Source organism: Nyctereutes procyonoides, unplaced genomic scaffold (genome assembly GCF_905146905.1).
Source record: "Nyctereutes procyonoides isolate TBG_1078 unplaced genomic scaffold, NYPRO_anot_genome, whole genome shotgun sequence".
NCBI lineage: Eukaryota > Metazoa > Chordata > Mammalia > Carnivora > Canidae > Nyctereutes > Nyctereutes procyonoides.
In genome coordinates this window covers 12,164,195-12,187,581 of record NW_026575132.1, presented here as the reverse complement: position 1 = coordinate 12,187,581, position 23,387 = coordinate 12,164,195, and the positions used below count along the sequence as shown (strand labels likewise).

The window sequence follows — 23,387 nt, the reverse complement described above, 5'->3', positions numbered from 1 at the left end:
GAGAGAGACAAATATATGATTTCACTCATATGTGAAATTCACATCCTTAAATATGAATTTAAGAAACAAAACAAAATGAAGGAAGAAAAGAAACAAGCAAAAAAAACCTCTCTTAAATATAGAGAACAGGGACACCCCAGGGTCCTGAGATTGAGTCCCACATCGGGCTCCCTGTGGGGAGCTTGCTTCTCCCTCTGCCTGTGTCTCTGCCTCTATGTCTATCATGAATAAATAAATGAATCTTTAAAAAAATAGAACAAACAAATGGTTACCAAAAGGGAGGTAGGTAGGAGGATGAGTGAAACAGATGAAGAGGATTAAGAATACACTTATTGTGATAAGCAGTAATGTATATAATTGTTGAATCACTATATTCTCCATGTGAAACTAATATAACATTATCTAATTAAACTGAGATTAAAAAATAATTTTTAAAAGTTTTTGGGTTTTTTTGGATTGTTACAAATTTATTATTACTTATTAAGTACTACTAGCTTAATATTCCAGAAAATTTCAAATCACCCTTCAACAACCCATTCTTCCCTCCCCCACCCAAATTCTGGATAAAGAGCTCTTCAACATGCTCTCTTCTCTCTTCTGTATAAAACTATCAGATAAAGGCAAAGAATTGTGTATATCTTGGTGTAAAATGCTGCCCACGGCTGTGGAAACTATCTGCCCAAGCTCCTTTCACTGTCCAGGTCCTGAAAGGCTATTGTTCATGAACCGTCTCTTCACGAAGCAAGTCCACCACTTGCTAGTTTATCATTCTGAGGACCAAAAACTTTCTCACAAAGTCTCAGTCTTTTGTCTCTTTTAAGAGAGACAAGAGAGCTGCTTTTAAGTAGGTTCTTATCACCTTATTTTCCTCTTTGTTTGCAGGTTTAACATAAATCGCATTAAGTGGAAAACCAGGCTCTCCAGGAATGGAAAATTAGTGATTCCCAGGGTATAAATTTCTTTTTCACCTTGGCTTTTTGGAATCTCATAGTTTTTTTTGTTTTATTTTGATTTTTGTTTTGTTCTTTTTTTTTTTAGATGTAAAAAATATTTATTAATAGACAAGACCTACAGGTTTATTTTTTCTTGAACACACCCATGGTGTGACCAAGGCACCCTGTGGTCTTGGTGTGCTGGCCTCAGACATGGAGTCTCCAGTTAGTGGCACAGCCCCCTGTTGGCCCAAATCTTCTTGTCTCTCCAGATCTTCACGAAGTTTGTTGTCCAGACCATTGGCCAGGACCGGGCTGTACTTTCCATCCTTCACACCCTCTTGTCTACTCAAAACCCAGTCTGGAATCTTATACTGGCGTGGATTCTGCATAATGGTGACCACACATTTCACCTCATCCTCAGTGAGCTCTCCAGCTCTCTTGGTGAGATCAATGTCTGCTTTCCTCAACACCACATAAGCATATATTCGCCCCACACCCTTAATCGCTGTATGGCAAAGGCTATTTTCCACCGTCCATCGATATTGGTGTTGAGTACTCGCAGAATGTACTGGAACTTCTTAGGGACCACCACAGACATGGTAGCACCACCAGCAGCGGGATACGGGCCTCCTGTGGAAGAGGGGGTCTCATAGTTTTTGAAGAAGACATTGGCCTTGAAGTAAAATATGGCTTCATCTACAGTTTCTGTATCTTTTGTCTATGAGTGGGTCCTTTGAACTGACTTCTGATAGGCAACAGTGCCATGTCTCCAAAGAGTCTGGTGTCAAGGTCCATAAGACAAGAGTGGTAAACTGGCATCTTCACAGTGCCCAGGTTTCAAGCTAGACAAGAAGTAAAAGTTGTTTTGGTTTCTTTTAAGTCAAAAAAATATAAGTTGACATTTGGTCAAAAGCATAAAAAAGGTGAAAGATCCAGTAATAAAACTATCTGGAGAATAAGCACTCCTGGTAAAGGGTGTGGTAAATGCAAAGTAAAAAAGTCTTGAGGGACCTTTCTCACATCCAGCTACCTTGCAGCTGCTCTTGGTTGGGGCCATCCTGTACCTTAGACAGGAAGATGGTGACCCCAAAAAAGATGAAAATGTTGCTGGAGTTGATCAACTCTAAGCTCCAATTCATCATGAAAAGTGGAAAGTGCTGGGCAGCCTGGGTGGCTCAGCGGTTTAGTGCCGCCTTCAGCCCAGGGTGCGATCCTGGAGACCCGGGATCAAGTCCTACGTTGGGATCCCTGCACTGGGCCTGCTTCTCCCTCTGCCTGTGTCTCTGGCTCTGTGTGTGTGTGTGTGTGTGTGTGTGTGTGTGTGTGTGTCTCTATCTCCTCACCACCACCACCCCCCCGTGTCTCTCATGAATAAATAAATAAATAATCTTAAAAAAAAAAAAGTGGAAAGTGGAAAGTGCCTGCTGGAGTAGAGGCGGACTCTGAAAATGATTAGACATGACAAAGTAAAACTGGTCATCTTTGTCAACAACTGCCCAGCCTTGAGGAAATGTGAAATAGAATACTACACCATGTTTGCCAAACATGGTAATAATATTAAATTGGGCAAGCATGTGGTAAATACTATAGAGTATGTACACGGACTGTCACTGGACACAGGTGATTCTGTTATCATTAGAAGCACGCCAGAACAGACTAGTGAAAAATAATTCACACAAAATTTTTCCTTTAATAAAAGTGGTCAGAGCTTACTTAAAAAAAAAAAGGAGGGAGACTGGGTGGCTCAGTCAGTCACCTGACTGATGGATCTCTGCTCGGGTCACCATCTTGGGATCTTGATATCTAGCCCTGCAATGGGCCCCATGATGGTAGTGGAGCCTGCTTAGGATATTCTCACCCTGCTCCCTCCTACAGGCCTTTGCCGCCATTTGCATGTGCACACACACATTCTCTCTAAAAAAGTCTTGAGACAGAAGTTTGTCTATTATGTTCAAGAAAAAGAGGCCAAGTGGCAGGAATAGAATAAGCAAAGGAAAGGAGAAGAATTAAATTAGGAGTCAAGACTAGAAAGCTAGATCATTGACGCTTGTTGGCAATATTAAGGCCTACAAGAACTAAAGAGTTCTTATGCTGAGTGAGAAAGGAAGTCTCTGAGTGTTTTGAAACGAACATAATCTAAGATTTTTAAAAGATCACTCTAACTATTGCTATAACTGAGGGATAATGGTGGCTTGGACCAGGCTGGAAGCAGTGGAGGTGGTGGTAGTCAGATCTAGACACATGAAGATAAAGTTATCTGTTATCCAATGCAAAAGAGAAGGGTCAAGGATAGTACCAAGGTTTGGGGCTCAGGTATCTAGGGGGTTAGACTTGCCATTTATTGATACAGGAAGGAAAAGTTAGGTTCAGATATTGTGACTGAATAATGCTCCCTCTCCCAAGATGAGCACATCCTAATCCCCTGGCACCCCTAACCTGAATATGTTACCTTACATAAGATGGAAAGATTATCAGAGTGGGCGCAAAGTGGGTCTTTATAAAGGAGCAGAGGATCAGAGTCAGAGAAGACAACGTGACAACAGAGCAAGGGGAGCAAAGGGGGATGTGATGATGGAAGCAGGGAGAGAAAAAGATATGAAAACAGAAGCTGAGGTTGGAGTGATGCCATTGGTGGCTTGGAATCTGAAAGAGGTTCACGAGTTAAGGAATGTGGGCAGCCTTTCGAATCTGGAAAAGGCAAGGGAACTGATTCTCCCCTAGAGCCTCCAGAAAGAACATAATTCTGTGGTCCATTGTAGACTTCTGACCTCCAGAATTATAAAACAATAAATTTGTGTTGTTTTAAACTGCTGAAATTTGTGGTAATTTGTTATAACAGCAACAGAAAATTAATATAACAGTGTGAATGTTTAGAAATTAAGAATTGTCTGCAGTATCAGATTTTTTGTATTATAATAAAATCTCCTTCAAAATTTGAAAGTAATACCATAGGACTATAAGGTTGTATACTCAAAAGATACTATGTCAAGTTAAATAAATGTCTTCATATTTTAAACAAATGGCCTTATACACATAAGTTCAAAATAGGAGCTACAGTGGTCATAAACTAAATGATAATATGATAATACAATATCTGGTGATATATCATCTGAAGACTCCTCCCTGAATCTCCGGACTTTGCCAAATTTGTCACCCTGATATAAACTCTAGAAGGCCTAACTCACCTAAATCCCTCCATCTTGGCAAAATGCTGGAGAAGCTGAAAGTTATAATGGTTATGCTCTAAGACAGTATATAATCATAAAATGGATATAAAAGAAGGAAGGTAGGTTGATTTTTTTATTTATCAAAAGAGGGCATGAGGCATAAAAAGTTAAGAAATATCACTCTAGGGACTCCTGGGTGTAGGCTCAGTGGTTAAGCATCTGCCTTTGGCTCAGGTGGTGTCCTCGGATCAAGTCCTGCATCAGGCTCCCCATAGGGAGCCTACTTCTCCCTCTCCCTATCTCTGTGTCTCTCATGAATGAATAAATAAAAAATCTTTAAAAAAAAAAGAATATCACTCTAAAGCAATTATTCAGTTTTTGGATAAAGCTTTTGAACCCAGGGAATCCCTAGTTAGTATATCACTATTAAAATACAACTATTTATGGGTCTACGAATGTGAACCACAACATTACGGAATACATTTTACTTGCAAAAAGCTGTGAAATTTTGTTTAACTAGAAAAATACTGCCATCATATATTCGTAGTTAAACAGGACATGTGGGGGTACCATGCTGGCTCAATCAATGGAGTACATGACTCTTGATCTCAGATTGTGAATTTGAGCCCCATGGTGAATGCAGAGATTACTTTCTAAAAACTGCAAAAAAAAAAAAAAATTTAAATTAAAAACAATAAAAATAGGGACGCCTGGGTGGCTCAGCGGCTGAACATCTGCCTTCGGCTCAGGGTGTGATCCTGGAGTTCCGGGATCAAGTCCCACACTGGGCTCTCTGTATGGAGCCTGCTTCTCCCTCTCTCTATGTCTCTGCCTCTCTCTGTCTCTCTCATGAATAAATAAAATCGTTAAAAAAAATGAAAATAAACAGGACATGGGAAACTAGCATGCAAAAAATCCTAGCACCGCCTAGCATCTTTGAAGCTCAAATATAATATTTCATCCTATCAAAATCCTTTAAATTAAAAAAGTAACCAAAGACATACTACAAAAGAGCAAGGTAAAAAGATGACAAAATATTTAAATCTTCAACATCATTAATAATGATTATCATAAAAGCAAACGCAGCATATTTCATTGTAGGATGAATTTTTTTCATATTTTAACATCGAAATCGAAATGAACTGCGTCAGTCAAGTGGCAGTATTTTAAGTGTTTACGAAGCAGTGTTCATTAATTTACTGGCACATAAAATAATGGTGTATCTTAAAAACTGATAATCTTAGATTTGATTAAACATGTATTGTTTCAGCTATATTAACTCAATCTTCAAAACTACTCTATAAAGTAGCTGCTGTAATTATACTATCTTTTAGATAAGAAAACTGAGATGGAGAGGTTAAATAAACTCCCAGTCACATGGCCACTAAAATTAAAATTATCTTCAATACATAATAGTATTTAATTTCAAAACTGCTATTTAACCCATATCATATTCTCAGTTTTTAGGTAACTATTTTAGTGATCTCAACATGAAAACAAATGAGCTTTTTAAACAATGCTGTAAGCTTTTATAAACAGTCCTTCTGCACACAAAAAATATAGCATACAGCAGAGTAAATAGCAGTCCATATACAATGTACTCCTGTTTAACCAAGCTTGTTTACTGTAGCAAATTTCTAGACATTTATATATGTCCATTTCTTTTAAAAGAAAAATGGTCTAGAACTCAAAATGCATATTACTTCACTGATCAAACTTTCTATAAGTACAATTTTCTAAAATATATTTTGTAACCAAACAATTCACCTTATCAACAGACTAAAAGTAAAATGAACATCTTAGTAGATATAGAAAAGGCATGTGATAAAACATAACATCCTTTCATGTTTTTTTTTTTAAAAAAAAAAACCTTCTCAGCAAACTAAGAATAAAAGAGAACTTCCCCAATCTAACATAGGGCATCCACAAAAAACCTAAAGCTATTTTCATATGTAACAGTGAAAGATTAGCTGTTTTCCCTCTAAGACTGCAAAAAAGTGAAGAACATAGGTTCTCACCATTCCCATTCTTATTCAACATCATACTGGAAGTCCTGAACAGTGATAGAAGGCAAAAAAGGGAAATAAAAGGAAAAAAATTAGAAAGGAATAATTGAAGCCACCTTTATTTGCTGATAACATGACTGTCTACATAAAAAAAAAAATCTTCAACAAAAGCTATTACATTTAAAATATAAATTTAGCAAAGTCATAGGATAAAAAGATCAATATACAAAAATCAATCTTATTTCTGTAAAACTAGTAATGAATGGAAACTGAAAATTTTAAAAACAGTACTATCTACTATAGCACCAAAAATCATGAAAGAATTAGGGATAAATGTAACAATATATGTGCAAAATTTGTATTCTAAGACCTATAATGACAAGAGAAATCAAAGATGACCTAAATAAACAGAAAAAATACCAAATCCATAGAATGGAAGACTCAGTATTGTCAAAGTATCAATTTGTCCCCAAATGATCTACAGATTCATTCCAATTCCATTCAAAATCCCAGTAGGGCTGCAGAAATTAAAAAGCTGATTCTAAAACATTTATTTAAAAAGCAGGGGGTGGGTGAGTGGGGTGCCTGGGTGGCTCAGTGGTTGAGAGTCTTCCTTTGGCATGATCCCAGAATCCGGCAGGAAGCCTGCTTCTAACTTTGCCTGTGTCTCTGCCTCTCTCTGTATCTCTCATGAATAAATATATAAATTAGTCTTTTTCAAAAATTTTAAAAATAAAGAATAAAAAGTAGGGGACCTAGAAAAGACAAAACAATTCTGACAAAGAACAAAGTAGCAGGGCACCCCGGTGGCTCAGCGGTTTAACGCAGCCTTTCAGCCCGGGCATGATCCTGGAGACCCAGGATTGAGTCCCAAGTCGGGCTCCCTGCATGGAGCCTGCTCCTCCCTCAGCCTCTGTCTCTGCCTCTCTCTGTCTCTCATGAATAAATAAATAAAATCTTTTTTTTTTTTTAAAAAAAAAAAAGCAGATTCAAACTACTTGACATCAAGACTGACTTAGTATAAAGCTATAGCCTGATATGAACAAAGTGTATACACAAAGATCAAAGGAACAAAACAGAACCCAAAACCAACCCACACACATATATTCAATTGATTTTTGGACAAAATGCCAATTTTTTTAAAGACATGACTCTATCCTCTAGAGATTTATATATGGAGAAAGAACACAAAGTAAATGAAAAATTCAAAGTAGGTACTGTCCCACTTGCTACTTCATGAGACCAATCTATTAAGAAATCCCATAAAAATTCAATCATAAGCTGTCAAAGTCCACAAATAGTCTAATTTTCAGGATATTTCCATTCATTCACTGAGATTACATTTAGACACGCTGCCATTGCATGCTATTAAAATTCCTTCCAGAGGAACCCTGGGTGGCTCAGCGGTTTGGCGCATGCCTTTGGCCCAGGGCATGATCCTGGAGTCCCAGGATCGAGGCCCACATCGGGCTTCCTGCATGGAGCCTGTTTCTCCCTCTGCCTGTGTCTCTGCCTCTCTGTCTCTCATGAATAAATAAAATCTTATATTAATTAATTAATTAATTAATAATAATAAAAATAAAATTCCTTCCATTTTAAAAGGAAAGTAACACCAGAAGGATCCCATGCTCAAAAATATCTCCATGGTATATTCTACACATAAGTAGATCAATCTGGTTATTAACTATTGTCTGGGAGAAAAAAGATGACCCTGAGTAAAGTAAGCCTATCACATATTCAAACATTAATCATACCACAGTAAGAAGTCAAAGTAAAGGAGAGTTTATGAATTGTTTGAGTAAAGGGTAATTTCATACCAAGAGGTTCTTCAAGGTAGGGCAAAATGAAATGCAATCTCAGTCCTTGAATCAATAAACGGAATTAAGAAGCCAATTAAGTACCATGGGGTAGAAAGTACACAGATGACAAAATTCTAAAAAAATATTTTAAAAATTAAAATAAAATTTAAAAAGTTTTAATTATAAAAAAGAGTTAGGGTCCAAATATAATTTAGTCTGTGTTCACAATTTTATCAAAGCTCTTGATAATGACTGGGTTATTACTAAAAATTCAATTACCAAATATCTGTTAGGACTAGTTTCTCTGAGGATGATAAACCTTAATCAAATCCTCCTGAATTAAGTCATTTCAATCTAGGGAAATTCAGTCTGGTGTCCACTTATGTGGTTCATTCCTCTCAGTGGAAGTAAAAGACAAAAGTTACAGGGAATGATATAAATATTGGTCCTGAAATTATCTACTCTCAAATGACTTTCTCCTCTACACTAGGTGCCTTTAAGATGCTTCTATTTGTGCGAAGAACTCAAATACATAAAGATAAACCTCTTGATATCCAGATCTTAACTTCAAGCCCCACACTGGCCGGAGAGAGTACTTAAAAATAAAATCTTTACAATGAAAATAATAAAATTTATTTTTAAAGAAAGGTACAGAGGTAATAACATGAACCCACTTTTGATATATAGTTGTGTATAGCAAAGATTTAAAAATGTAAATACCAGACACATATGCAAAATGACTGGACAATTTTAAGTTTCTTCCTTAATTTTTCCTAATAATTTTTCAACAGTGAGTATGTATTCTAATAGTTTTTATTAAATAACAATTTTAAATCTTTATATTGTTTAATAATTACTTTTTAATGAATCTGGTAACAAGCCATGCTATTAGCTCTTATAAACTTTTCACACAATTTTTAATGAATTCTGGGAGTATCCTTATTGATAAAGATGAAAAAGGGAAGCCACTAATGACATCTTTCCTATTATTCAAAATAAAAAAAAATTTCAGATAAGACTTAAGGTACATGTTTTGAAAATATTTTTTATTAAGTATTTTTTATTTTCTTATTTTTTTTAAGTAAGCTCTATGCCCAACATGGGGCTTTAACTCATGACCTTGAGATCAAGAGGTGCATGCTTTACAGACTGAGGCAGCCAGGCTTCCCCTAAGACACATTTTTAATTTCTGTTCTGAGCAAATCCATGTTACTGGATGATTTTGCTCATACTCCAAGTGATGGACAATGGGATTTATTATATATCTAATGTGAATTATCACTCACAAAAAGCAATAACTATTTTATCTAACAAAAGGAAAAATGTAAGGTCACCAGGTGGCTCAGTCAGTCAAATGTCCAACTCTCATTTTCAGCTCATGTCATGATCTCAGGGTCCTGGGATCCAGCCCTGAGTGGGACTCCTCACTAACCAGGGAGTCTGCTTGTCTCCCTGTCCTTCTGCCCTCCCCCTCCCCAGGCACACATGCTTATCCTCTCTCTCTCTCAAACAAATCTATATTTTTAAGATTTTATTTAGTTACTCATGAGAGACACAGAGAAAGAGGCAGAGACGTAGGCAGAGGGAGAAGCAGGCCCTTTGCAGGGAGCCTGATGCAGGACTCAATCCCTGGACCAGAGATCACGACCTGAACCTCAGGCAGATGCTCAACTGTTGAGCCACCGAGGCATCCCAATAAATATCTTTTCAATAAAGGAAAAATAAGTTTCTCAGATCTACTCTAGAAAAAAAAACTATAAATTTATTTCATCTACCAACACATTAAAGCAACTCATTAAAATCCTTCTACTTGTAAAAATGTAAGTTCCAAGTCAATCAAAACATTGTTTAAAACTTCTGAATACTTCTTAGATTAGGTATCAATGTTTATATTAATAAATGAAAAAAAGACACACAGATCTTACATGTATCTTTAAAAAAAATCCTTAACAATTACTAAGTCCTTTTTTACAGATAAGAAATAAAATCAATCAGGTAAATATCAGCAAATGTTAGTTATAACTTTTTACCATCATTTTAGAATATTTTTACTATCACTTTTTCTAGAGGTTGAAAAAAGAAAACCATTTAAATTTTTACTAAAGATGATCTTAAAATTTTTAACATCAACTGCATTAGTAACCTGCAAAACTACTACTGACAACATTGCTATACATGGGTTTGTGTGTGTTAAAACAGGCAATACCTAGTCACTCTTAATGCTGATAATATATCTGAAGGAGGTTTTTATTAGGAACAATTTAAACACAGTTGTTTCCAGAAGGACAGCACAATCATTTTTCCTTCCTTTGCTCCATTTTCACACTAAATATAATCCAAATTTAGAATATTCTTATTTAACGTATTTATTTGGATATTCCTATGCTTAAAACCAGCCATTTAAGAGCACTGAACAAAGAACTTTACCCTTTGCCATATACAATCAACAGATTTATCTTTTTCTACTTTACTGGCAAAAATTAGATTTCCACAAAATAAAATGAGCGTTAGTTAACCCAAGCTTGTGATTAGGGCATGACGCTCTAACAAGGCTAAACTGACAATGTGATCATATATCCAATGAATTAACTTTCATCTACTGCAGGGTTAGAGGCAGCATCAAAAACCCTGCTGGTCAGTTTTCTGGTCACAAGGAGAGCCAGTTGGGTCAAATGTACAGCTGGGTCAGCACAAATCCACTATCAGCATGTTCTATTTATCAACTTTACTACAAACAAATCATGCAAGAGCTGTCATCTGGGAAGAGAAAAACACCAATAATATACCCACTGCATCATGAAACAGATGATAACCTAGGGTGTAAAATCTAAAGCGTAAAATCTATTTTAGTTGCTAAATTGAAAAAATATTTTAAATCCATTTCTATTAATATCTATACTATGAATTTTAAAATGCCACCACACTAAATTTTTATTCCTATTGCTAAAACAGATAATGGTGGCGGTAATGTTCTTTTCCTTTCCACTAGATGAAATGTACAAAATATTTAAAAAGACGACTCTTCATCCCTTTATCCTCTCAGCTTTATTAATCCATATACTTTACCTTCATGTATTAACTGTAATCTAATAAAAACTATACCTTCAAATTACAATAAAAATTATTTTCCAAAGATAGACAAATCTGTTTCTATTTTTTTTTTTTTTTTTTTTACTATGGCAATAACGGCTACCAAATCACTTTTTCACTCTCAATGTCTCTTCTGACCTATAATCCCATAATATGTTGCAGGAGGCAATAGAATTATCAGGTCAGTCCTTTTAGATTTGCCTCTCCTAGAGACTGCGAATTCCCTGAGAATAGCATAGCTTTCTCCAGTCCTTCTTCCTACCTTCAGTCCCTTACAGAGTATGAATTGACACACTACATTATTCATTTGCTCACAGATCAGCCTCTCCTATTAACTACACTATGAAATTCCGGAGACACTAGGTGTGTATCATCAACCCTTTACACAGTGCCAGGCTACAGAAGATTTTTTAATATATTCAGTTGAAAACTGAGCAACTCAACATTTGCCTCTTTCCTATCCCACTCAGAATTAGCAAAGCACCCTCCAAATATGGACCACTGTATTTTTTTTTTTTTTTTTTTGCATGCATCTTTGACCCGAGACACATTTTTTCAGTTCCTACTAGCCATACTTTCCCTCTTTGGAGGGAAAAAACTTGGATTATATCTGGTTCCTTCTCCAACACCAGTAATCCCTACAAGAGAATACAGAGTTCGGTATACATCCAATCAAGTAAAATCTAACAAATCCTTAGTTATTTATGCATCCTTACAAAATTTATGAACCTATGCATTCTAATACCTATTTAGTTAGTTTACACTTAGTGAAGAATGTTTCACAATATAGCTGTATTAAGAAGGATGCGGAGAGACGGAGGTGGGGGGGGATAGTGAAAAAAAAAACAAACAATTTAACATACTTCTTCCATTTCCACCTTCATCCCAAGAGAATCTAAATGGGAAGAGGAAAAAAATGGAGGTAGAACCTGGGATTCAGAAAAATCAACCATAGAGAAAAACAAAAGATGCTGTATTTGCAAACTGTGTGCTTTAACCTCTCCTCCCAAATCATTTTTAAAGGATTTTTTTTTTTTTTTTTTTTTTAGGCCGAAGACTCTTTTGCTTCATCCAGGCGCAGCTGGATCTCATCTCCCCCAAGACACCCCACCTCCACACACAGACACAGCGTTACCCCTACGATTCCCCCGCGCCAAACCAACCATCTCAGGGAAAAATTAAACCATGAGGATCCTCTCCTAATCCTGGCTGAAAAATACAGTTTTTCCCCCCACAGGAAAATTAGGTCTGCTAAAGGGGAATTGGGGGGTGGAGGGTGGGGAGAGGAGATGCTTATTACCGTGCAGTTTCTCATTCTCCATAGGGAGGAAAATGGCAGTAACTTCCAACAAGAGGCAACTGCTCTCCTACTGTATTCCCCGATTAGAAACTATAAAATAAACAAAATCACCAGCCCCTCGAGGCCTTTATAGGACTATAAAACTGAGGCACTTTACTCTGCAGCAACAGAGCCCCTTAAAAATCCTCCAGAGCCTGAGGGAAGGGGGAGGGGCATCCATCAATCCCCCCCCCACACACACACACACCCCTGCCCTAGCGGGGAACAGAATTCTGTCACATCCAAGAAACCACACCGTCCGCCTCCTCCGCCCTCGCAAGCCCCGCCGGGCGCCGCGTGCGGGGGCGGCCGAGGGGGAGAAGCAGCGGAGAGGCGGGGACACCACACACGCACGCCCCGCACCGAGGGCTGATTCAGGGCGTTTTAAGGTGTCTCAAAGCCACAATCTCCCGCAGCCGGAGGCTTCTGGCCAAGTCCCGGGCCCCAGCTCCCGCCCTGCTCCCCGGCCCCGCCGCGGCCTCGGCGCCCCCTCAGGCGCGCGGCCCCGGGCCCCGGGGATCCCCCCGCCCCCCCTCACCCCGCCGCGCGCCCGGCCCGGGACCGGCTCCGCACCTGGATGTAGTTGTTCTCGCAGTAATCCGCCACCCGTTCCAGATTCGTGTAACTGTCGAAGAGGGCCCGGCGGCCCCCCGGGATTTCCTCCTCCAGCAGCATCTGCAGCTCCGCCATCTTCACATCCTCCTCCTCATACAGACCGCAGAGGTAGCGGCGGCGGCAGCGCCTGGGAAACCCAAGACGGGGAGAGGAGGGGGAGGAGGAGCAGGAGAAGGAGGAGGAGGAGGAGCGGCGGCGGCGGCGGCGGCAACTCGGGAGGAGCGAGAAACACCCCCCCTCCCCGGCGCGCCACAGGGGAGGGGGCCGCGGGGCGGGGGCGGGGCGCGAGCCGACGGCCTCGGAGGACGGTCACCGCGGCGACCGACGGACTGCCGGGCGCGCGCACGCGCGCTCCCCTCCCTCCGCCCCCGGGCGCCCGAAAAAGATTCCCACCCTCGGCCGCGCGGCCCGCGCCGCCCCTCCCCCACCGTCTCCTAGCGACGGCGGCCGTGGGGGCCGGGAGCGCCGTTAACCCTTCGGCCCCCGCCAGTTGCGTGACTCGGGACGTGTCCGCCGCGGCCTCCTCGGTGCGGGGCAGCGCCTCTGCGGCCTTCCCGCCCGCGCCGCCCGCGCCTCCGCTGGCGCCGTGCCCCACCTGAGGCCGAGCCCTGGGGTCACGGGACCTGAGAAGAGGAGCCCACAGAACTTCGGCGCGGCTTTAAGTGCCCCCTCGCTTTCCATTTTCCTCTTCTTTGACTCCGTCCAGCCTCTTTGGTACAGATAAGCACGTTCCAGTTTCCTCATCCCAAAGGTCGCGCGCCCAGGATTTTCTTGCCCTCCGAGCGCCGCCAGGCTCCCCGCGCGCCGGGCCTCGGCCTCGAGGGCTCGCCCTCTCCCCCGTTCGCCGCCTCAGGGCTGCCTTTTCTGTCATTTCTCTCCTTCTGTCAACTTCCACGCCACCACCACCACCACCCCCCCCCGTTTTTTCCTTCGTAGGTCCAGTATTTAAAAGTCTAGAAAAATGTATTTTGCTGGTGCAAAAATCTCCTTCCTCACAGGGCTGGGACATGGATGAAGTAAAAGTTGAGGTGAGAGCGCCTTGAAAAACGTAGAAATACTATAGAAATTCAAGGTAGATCATTTTGATCTTGCGGGGCTCTTCTCGTTCGCCAGATACTGTTTCCCTAAATCCTGACTGCTCCACACAATGCGATCTTTAAAAAATTGAAATTTCAGGCCACTCCTGAGCTCTCTCCGTGACCTTAATTTGTGCCGTGGGAAGTCAGGGTTGGCTACATTGGTAGTTCAGAACAGGATCCATTATTTCTTTCTTTCTTTTTTTTCTTTTAAGATTTTATTTATTCATTCATGAGAGGCAGAGGGAGAAGCAGGCTTCATGCAGGGAGCCCGACGCGGGACTCGAACCCGGGACCCCAGATCACGCCCTGGGCCGAAGACAGATGCTCAATCACTGAGCCACCCAAGTGTCCCAGGATCCATTATTTCAATAATTGTTCTTGCTTTTGTGATGTCTTGGCCCTCCTACAGTGATTCCCACCCCACCCGCCCCCAGATAATAAGGAAACTGTATTATATACTTTTTCAAAAAATTTGCAATGCCATTACAAATTTCTGGAGCAGTCTCTGGTGTTGTTCTATTCGCTATATGATGATCTACACATTAACAAATTATTTTAAATTTTCAGTGTGGAACCCAGATTAAAGGATATTGAAAGTGTTGGTCCAATCCATCTGGTTTTTTTTGTTTGTTTGTTTTCTTTTTCTTAGTCACTTCAAACATCTGAATTAGTGGTTCTCTCTCTTTTTTTTTTTTAAGATTTATTTATTTATGATAGAGAGAGGCAGAGACACAGGAGGAGGGAGAAGCAGGCCCCCGTGCCGGGAGCCCAAGGTGGGACTCGATCCCGGGACTCCAGGATCGCACCCCGGGCCAAAGGCAGGCACCAAACCACCGAGCCACCCAGGGATCCCCTGAATTAGTGGTTCTCAAACTTAAGTGTAAGGAGTGTGTTAAAAATGAAAGCTGTAGGGTCCACACTAGAGATTGATTAGAAGGCAGTGGTGACAGAATGGGGTAGTTACTTAAATAATATATAAACTTGCTTCAAGGAATAAGATACATATGAATAATCAAGTGAGCAAAACAAATTAGATAAAACTTTTCTTTCAGACTAAAGTGAGTTAAAAGGCTACTGTTGAACTATAACAAGCCCACCAGGTGAGTTAAGTGGTAAGCAGACTGTATTACACTTATTTCCACCTGGCATTTTCAAATACTGTTTAGCAATTAGCCCAATAAACAGGTCTCCCTGAAAGATGATGGTCATCCTAGGAATCCCTGCCTGATGATTCTGCTGTTTTCTTAAGCTAGCTTGTGACAGCCTCTTTGGATCTTAGCTTCTTTATCTGAAAAAAAAAATCAAAGGGTTTAAATCAGGTCGGTTCTCAAAGTTCAGTCTGTAGTGGAATCACCTGGAGGGCTTGTTAAACTACAGGATTGCTGGGCCCCACACCCAGGGTTTCTGATCCAGTTGGTCTGGCCCAAATTATAGTTCTAACAAGTTTCCAGGTAATGACTGATGAGATGGCCCTTCTGGCTCTGAAGGTCTATGATTATAAATTTCTGGCAGCTGGGAATCTACCACTAAGCAAGGAGATACCACCTCACACCTGTCAGAATGGCTAAAATCAACAACACAAGAAACAACAAGTGTTGGTGAAGTTGTAGAGAAAAAGGAACCCTCTTGTTGGTGGGCATGCAAACTGGTGCAGCCACTCTGGAAAACATAGAAGTTCCTCAAAAAAGTTAAAAAGAGAACTACCCTAGATCCAGCAATCACACTACTGGGTATTTACTCCTAAAATACAAAAACAGGACGCCTGGGTGGCTCAGCAGTTGGGTGCCTGCCTCAGCCCAGGGCATGATCCCGGAGATCAAGTCCCACGTCAGGCTCCCTGCGTGGGGCCTGCTTCTCCCTCTGCCTGTGTCTCTGCCTCTCTCTCTCTCTCTCTCATGAATAAATAAAATATTTTAAAAAATATAAAAACACGAATTTAAAGGAATACATGCACACCGGTGGTTATTTGCAATAGCCAAGGTATGAAAGCACAGATGTTTATCAATTGATGAATGGAGGGGATCCCTGGGTGGCTCAGCGGTTTAGCTCCTGCCTTCTGTCCAGGGCATGACCCTGGAGACCTGGGATCGAGTCCCACGTCGGGCTCCCTGCATGGAGCCTGCTTCTCCCTCTGCCTGTGTCTCTGCCTCTCTCTCTGTGTCTCTCATGAATAGATAAATAAAATCTTTAAAAAAAATTGATGAATGGATAAAGCTATAACATGTATCATCTCTATATAATGGGATATTAGCCATAAAGAATGAAATCTTGCCATCTGCAACAATATAGCTAGAACTAGAGAGTATAACGCTAAGTGGAATAAGTCAGAGAAAGACAAATACCATATGATTCATTCATGTGTAGCATTTAAGAAATGAGCAAAGGGGGGGAAAAAGAGACAAACCAAGAACTGATTCTTTTTAGAGAACAAACTGATGGTCACCAGAGGGGAAGGGGGGGTAAATAGGTGATGGGGATTAAGGCATGTACTTATGATGAGTACCCAGTGTAGTATGGAAGTTTTAATCACTATATTGTACACCTGAAACAAATATAACACTGTATGTTAACTAACTGGAATTAAAATTAAAACGTAAAAAACAAAAACAGAAAACCACTCAGCAGAATCTAAGGATCTAAGGATATAGATATGCATCTGCTGCTGCTAAGATAATTTAAGCAAAAAGGAAAACAAAGAAATACATGTATCGTGTGCATATGTATTATCTGAGTGGTGGGACTATAAGGTTTTTTTGGTTTTGCTCATCTTTTTCCTAAAATGAACAGGGATTCTTTTTCTTTTTCTAAAAGATTTACTTATTGAGGCTCCTGGATAGGGCAGTCAGTTGGACATCCAATTCTTAGTTTCAGCTCAGATCCTGATGCCATGGTTGTAAGATTAAGCCCCATGTCAGGCTCAATGTTCAGAGCAGAATCTGCTTAAATTTCACTCTCCCTCACCCTCTCCATCACCACCCCCACACACCCACGGGCGTGCACCCACATGAGCAGAGGAGGGGCAGAGGGAAAAGGAAGAGAGTATCTCAAGCAGACTACCCACTGAGCACAGAGCCTGACTTAGGGTTTGACAATGACCCCGAGATCACGACCTGATCAGACACTCAACTGACTGAGCCACCCAGGCACCTTGAAGATGGATTATTTTTCTAAGAGTTCAGTGAAACTATTATCTCCCAAAATCAGAGCAAATATTTTTATTAATACTGCCCAGGGTAACACATTTTAAGCAATTTTATCATCAGCTTGATTCAAAGTAAGCACTAAACATTCCTAGATTTTTTACATATTAACCCACTAATGACAAGTACAGCTGATTCTTTTAAAAATCAAATTACAGTTTTTTATGTTATACCTTGGCTTTGCCCCCAATTTTAATCCTTGTTATCATCTCTTTTTTTTTAATATTTTATTTATTCATGAGAGACACAGGGAAAGAGGCAGAGACACAGGCAGAGGGAGAACCAGGCTCCATGTAAGGAGCCCGATGCGGGACTTAAACCCCCAAATCCGGGATCACACCCTGGGCCAAAGGCAGGCGCTCAACCACTGAGCCACTTAGGCATCCCTTCATTACCATCCCTTGAAATAAATAATCTTGTTTTACATCATCTACAGATCTGATAAGCAAGATTTTGGGGTACATCATAGCCTTATGTTAAATAAGGCAAAGAAGAGAGCCTGTTGGCTTGTCCTTATATATTTTTTTAAACTTCTCTAGTTTTTTTTAAATATTTTATTTATTTATTCATGAGAAACACAGAAGGCAGAGGCATAGGCAGAGGGAGAAGCAGGCTCCCCACAGGAAACCTGATGCGGGACTCGATCCCAGAATTCCGGGATCATGCCCTGGGCCAAAGGCAGATGCTCAACCGCTGAGCCACCCAGGTGTCCTGGCTTGTCCTTATAAAAGTTGTTCAGACCACTATCAATATATGATAGTTCCCCCCCACCCCTTATCCATGGGAAATACTTTCCAGGACCCCCAGTATATGTCTGAAACCTTGGCTAGTATGGAGCCCTACATGTGCTGTTTTCTCGTATACATACATAACTAGGATAAAATTTACTTCATAAATTAGGCACAGTAAGAATTTAACAAGTAACAATGGAACAATTATACTGCAATAAAGGTTATATGACTGTGGTTTCTCTTAAAATATTTTACTGTACTTACCCTTCTTATGATGATGTGAGATGACGCCTACATTAAGTGCATGAATGAGGAACGCCTGGATGGCTCAGCGGTTGAGCATCTGCCTTCAGCTCAGGGCATGACCGTGAATCTGGGGATTGAGTCCCACATTGGGCTCTCTGCGAGGAGCCTGCTTCTCCCTCTGCCTCTGTCTCTGCCTCTCTCTCTCTGTATCTCTCATGAATAAATAAATAAAATCTTAAAAAAAAAAAGTGTGTGAATGAGGTAGGCATTGTGATGAAGTGTTAGGCATCTCCTTCCCAACTACAGTTGATGATGGCAGGTGACTGAAACCACAGAAAGTGAAACTATGGATGGAGGAACCACCGTACCTTAAATTTAGTCAGTGTTTTAAAAGATGTATTTACTTTTAGAGAGAGTGTGTGCAAGGTAGGGGTGCAGAGGGAAAGAGTCTTTCAAGTAGACTCCCTGCTGAGCAGGGAGCCCAATGAAGGATTCCATCTCACAACCCATGAGATCATGACCTGAGCTGCAATCAAGAGTCACGTGCTCAACTGACTGAGCCACGCAGGTGCCCCAAATTTGGCCAATTTTGAATGAACCTTAAAAGAGTCAGAACTATTCAACATTTCATCATTGTAGCCATAAAACTGATGGAAAAAGTGTCAAATACTTCTGGAATAAAGATGCAGTATGTCTGTGGAATTCCTCTGACATATATCATCCTAATAACTATCCTTAACTGAAGAAATTAAGGCAAAGTACATAATTCAATGCCTGATTGTGTGGGCTCTAAAGAGATAAATGTTATTTAATGGAACTATTTACATGGCATGTCTTACAACATCTATAAGACATACCCATTCACTCCAGACTTTCTGCTCAGATCCTTTCTGCACACCATTGACATGCTAATTAACCATAATCGTTGTTTTCACTATTAACACTTTGTCCCAAAATTTTCTGTCTTAAATGGCATGAACCTATTAGCTTTAGTATCCTTAACATTATTTTTTTAGAAGTTTTTTTTAAATTTATTTATGATAGTCACACACACACACACACACACACACAGAAAGAGAGAGAGAGAGAGAGAGAGAGAGGCAGAGACATAGGCAGAGGGAGAAGCAGCCTCCATGCACCGGGAGCCTGATGTGGGATTCAATCCTGGGTCTCTAGGATCGCGCCCTGGGCCAAAGGCAGGCGCCAAACCGCTGCGCCACCCAGGGATCCCTATCCTTAACATTATTAAGAGTGTCAATCAGTATGTAGTATAACTGGATTTTCTCATACATTTTTAAAATATATTAAAGAGTAGCATCTATGGCACCTAGAGAATAAAACCAGCTGTTTCGTATCTGCACAAAAGTAGTTCCTGTAATATTATCCCTTTTCTTCATTTTATATTAAATGTTTGGAAACTATTAAATAAGAATGCCTTCCTTCTTCATGAAGATACTTTGTGTAGTTTAACTTTTTTACCTTGACAATTTCTTTTCTTTCCTTTTTTTTTTTTTTTAAGATTTTATTTAATGGGATGCCTGGTGGCTCAGCAGTTGTGCGACTGCCTTTGGCTCAGGGCATGATCCCGGGATCTCCCTCTGCCTGTGTCTCTGTCTCCCTCACTGTCAGAGAGACAGAGACACAGGCAGAGGGAGAAGCAGGCTCCTCGCAGGGAGCCCAATGTGGGATTGATCCGGGGACTCTGGGATCACGACCTGAGCTGAAGGCAGACGCTCAACCGTTGAGCCACTCAGGTGTCCCAGAATATATATATTTCGATGAAATTTAGGAGAATTCCTTTTTGTGCAATTGTTTCCTGTTAGAGATATTACACTGTACTTAGGAGAAATGCAAGCAGAGGGATTTTTAAAAGTTTTTATTAAAAGTCCAGTTAGTTAACATACAGTGTAAAATTAATTTTAGGTATACAGTATAGCGATTCACCACTTCCATACATCACCCAGTGCTCACCACAAGTGCACTCCTTAACCTCCATCACTTATTTTACCCATCGCCCCCACCCATCTCCCTTCTGGTAACCACCAGTTTGTTCTCTATAGTTGAGTCTGTTTTTTGATTTGCCTCTCTTTTCCCTTTGCTTGTTTGGTTTGTTTTAAATTCCACATATGAGTGAAATCATATGGTATTCATTTTTCTCTGACTTACTTTGCTTAGCATAATAGTCTTAGCTCCATCCATGTCACTGCAAATAGCAAGATTTTATTCTTTATGATTAAGTGATATTCCATTACACACACACACACACACACACACACCATCTTCTTTATCCATTCATCAATTGATGGGACACTTGACCTGTTTACCTAATTTGGCTATTGTAGATAATGCTACTACAAACATCAGGGAACATGTATTCCTTTAAATTACTGTTTTTGTATTGTTTGGGCAAATACCCAGTAGTGAGATTGCTGGATCATTTTAACCTTTAACTTTCTAAGGAAACTCCATACTGTTTTCCAGAGTGGGTTGCTCTAGTTTGCATTCCCACTAACAGTGCAAGAGAGTTCCTTTTTCTTCACAACTTCACCAACACCTGTTGTTTCTTGTATTGTTGATTTTAGCCATTCTGACAAGTATGAGGTGATACCTCATTGTGGGTTTTTTTTTAAAGATTTTATTTATTTATTCATGAGAGATACAGAGAGATAGAGAGGCAGAGACATAGGCAGAGGGAGAAAAGCAGGCTCCATGCAGAGAGCCCGATGCAGAACTCGATCCTGGGCCTCCAGGATCATGCCCTGGGCCCTGAGCAGAGGCTCAACCCCTGAGCCACCCAGGCAGGCATCCCTCATTGTAGTTTTGTTTTGCATTTCCCTAATAAGGGATAGTGAGTATTTTTTCACAAGTCTGTTGGCCATCTGTATGTCTTTTTTTGAAAAATGTCTTTCCATGTCTTCTGCCCATTTTTAATTGGATTATTTATTTTTGGGGTGTTGAATTATTTATTTATTTTTTTTTTTTTATAAATTAATTTTTATTGGTGTTCAATTTACCAACATACAGAATAACACCCAGTGCTCATCCCGTCAAGTGTCCCCCTCAGTGCCCGTCACCCATTCACCCCCACCCCCTGCCCTCCTCCCCCTCCACCACCCCTAGTTCATTTCCCAGAGTTAGAAGTCTTTATGTTCTGTCTCCCTTTCTGATATTTCTCACACATTTCTTCTCCCTTCCCTTATATTCCCTTTCACTATTATTCATATTCCCCAAATGAATGAGAACATACACTGTTTGTCCTTCTCCGGTTACTGTGGCCAAGTTCAAAAAGGGTGTTGCCTGAGTTCTCCTCTGGGATTTTGATGGAATCTTGTCTCACATTTAGATCTTTCATCTATTTTGAGTTTATCTTTGTGTATGGTGCAAGAGAGTGGTCCAGTTTCATTCTTCTGCATGTGGATGTCCAATTTTCCCAGCACCATTTATTGAAGAGACTGTCTTTCTTCCAGTGGATCGTCTTTCCTCCTTTATCGTATATTAGTTGACCATAAAGTTCAGGGTCCACTTCTGGGTTCTCTATTCTGTTCCATTGATCCATGTGTCTGTTTTTGTGCCAGTACCACACTGTCTTGATGAACACAGCTTTGTAGTACAACCTGAAATCTGGCATTGTGATGCCCCCAGATACGGTTTTCTTTTTTAAAATTCCCCTGGCTGTTTGGGGTTTTTTCTGATTCCACACAAATCTTAAAATAATTTGTTCTAAGTCTCTGAAGAAAGTCCATGGTATTTTGATAGGGATTGCATTATACGTGTAAATTGCCCTGGGTAACATTGACATTTTCACAATATTAATTCTGCCAATCCATGAGCATGGAATATTTTTCCATCTCTTTGTGTCTTCCTCAATTTCTTTCAGAAGTGTTCTATAGTTTTTAGGGTATTTTTTGAGAACCATTTGAATGGTAAATGGTTCTCTAACCTTTTATTTTCAGGTTGTAGGTGTCCTTCTGTCTAAAATGAGTCTCTTGTAGACAGCAAATAGATGGGTCCTGCTTTTTTATCCAGTCTGAAACCCTGCGCCTTTTGATGGGGTCATTAAGCCCATTCACGTTCAGAGTTACTATTGACAGATATGAGTTTAGTGTCATCATGATATCTATTTAGTCCTTGTTTTTGTGGATTGTTCCACTGAACTTCTTCTTAAAGGGGAGTTTTAAGAGTCCCCCTTAAAATTTCTTGCAGAGCTGGTTTGGAGGTCACATATTCTTTCAGTTCCTGCCTGTCTTGGAAGCTCTTTATCTCTCCTTCCATTTTGAATGAGAGCCTTGCTGGATAAAGTATTCTTGGTTGCAGGTTCTTCTCATTTAGGACCCTGAATATATCCTGCCAGCCCTTTCTGGCCTGCCAGGTCTCTGTGGAGAGGTCTGCTGTTACCCTAATATTCCTCCCCATGAAAGTCAGGGACTTCTTGTCTCTTGCTGCTTTAAGGATCTTCTCTTTATCTTTGGAATTTGCAAGCTTCACTATTAGATGTCGAGGTGTTGAACGGTTTTTATTGATTTTAGGGGGGGATCTCTCTATTTCCTGGATCTGAATGCCAGTTTCCCTTCCCAGATTGGGAAAGTTTTCAGCTAGGATTTGTTCAAATACATATTCTGGCCCTCTGTCCCTTTCGGCGCCCTCGGGAACCCCAATTAAACGTAGGTTTTTCCTCCTTAGAGTGTCATTTATTTGCCTTAATCTGTCTTCATGGTTCTTTAATTGTTTATCTCTTTTTTCCTCAGTTTCCCTCCTTGCCATCAACTTGTCTTCTATGTCACTCACTCGTTCTTCCACCTCGTTAACCCTCGTCGTTAGGACTTCTAGTTTGGATTGCATCTCATTCAATTGATTTTTAATTTCTGCCTGATTGGATCTAAATTCTGCAGTCATGAAGTCTCGTGAGTCCTTAATGCTTTTTTCTAGAGCCACCAGTAGCTGTAGAATAGTGCTTCTGAATTGGCTTTCTGACATTGAAGTGTAATCCAGATTCTGTAACTCTGTGGGAGAGAGGGCTGTTTCTGATTCTTTCTTTTGAGGTGAGGTTTTCCTTCTAGTCATTTTGCTCAGTGCAGAGTGGCCAAAAACAAGTTGTATTGGAACACGGGGGAGTATCACTGGTCCGTCTAGCTGGTCTTCTGGGGGAGGGGCCTGCTGTGCTGATTCTCAGGTGTTAGCAC

General features: G+C 40.5%; 1 protein-coding gene and 1 pseudogene across 6 annotated transcripts in view; both read right to left on the bottom strand.

Annotated features, from left to right (window-relative positions):
* ABI2 (abl interactor 2) overlaps positions 1–13,281 on the bottom strand; it is a 125,643-nt gene extending 112,362 nt beyond the window's left edge. For 2 of the 6 annotated variants that reach the window (XM_055345223.1, XM_055345224.1), the window contains exon 1: positions 12,910–13,281. In XM_055345223.1, coding sequence (XP_055201198.1) covers positions 12,910–13,026 — 117 coding nt within the window. In that variant the 5' untranslated portion in view covers positions 13,027–13,281. The remainder of the gene's footprint in view (positions 1–12,909) is intronic. The other 4 variants (XM_055345226.1, XM_055345228.1, XM_055345225.1 and 1 more) reach the window with 2 other exon arrangements.
* LOC129522807 (40S ribosomal protein S18-like) lies at positions 1,077–1,533 on the bottom strand (annotated as a pseudogene).
* Positions 13,282–23,387: the final 10,106 nt, after the last annotated feature.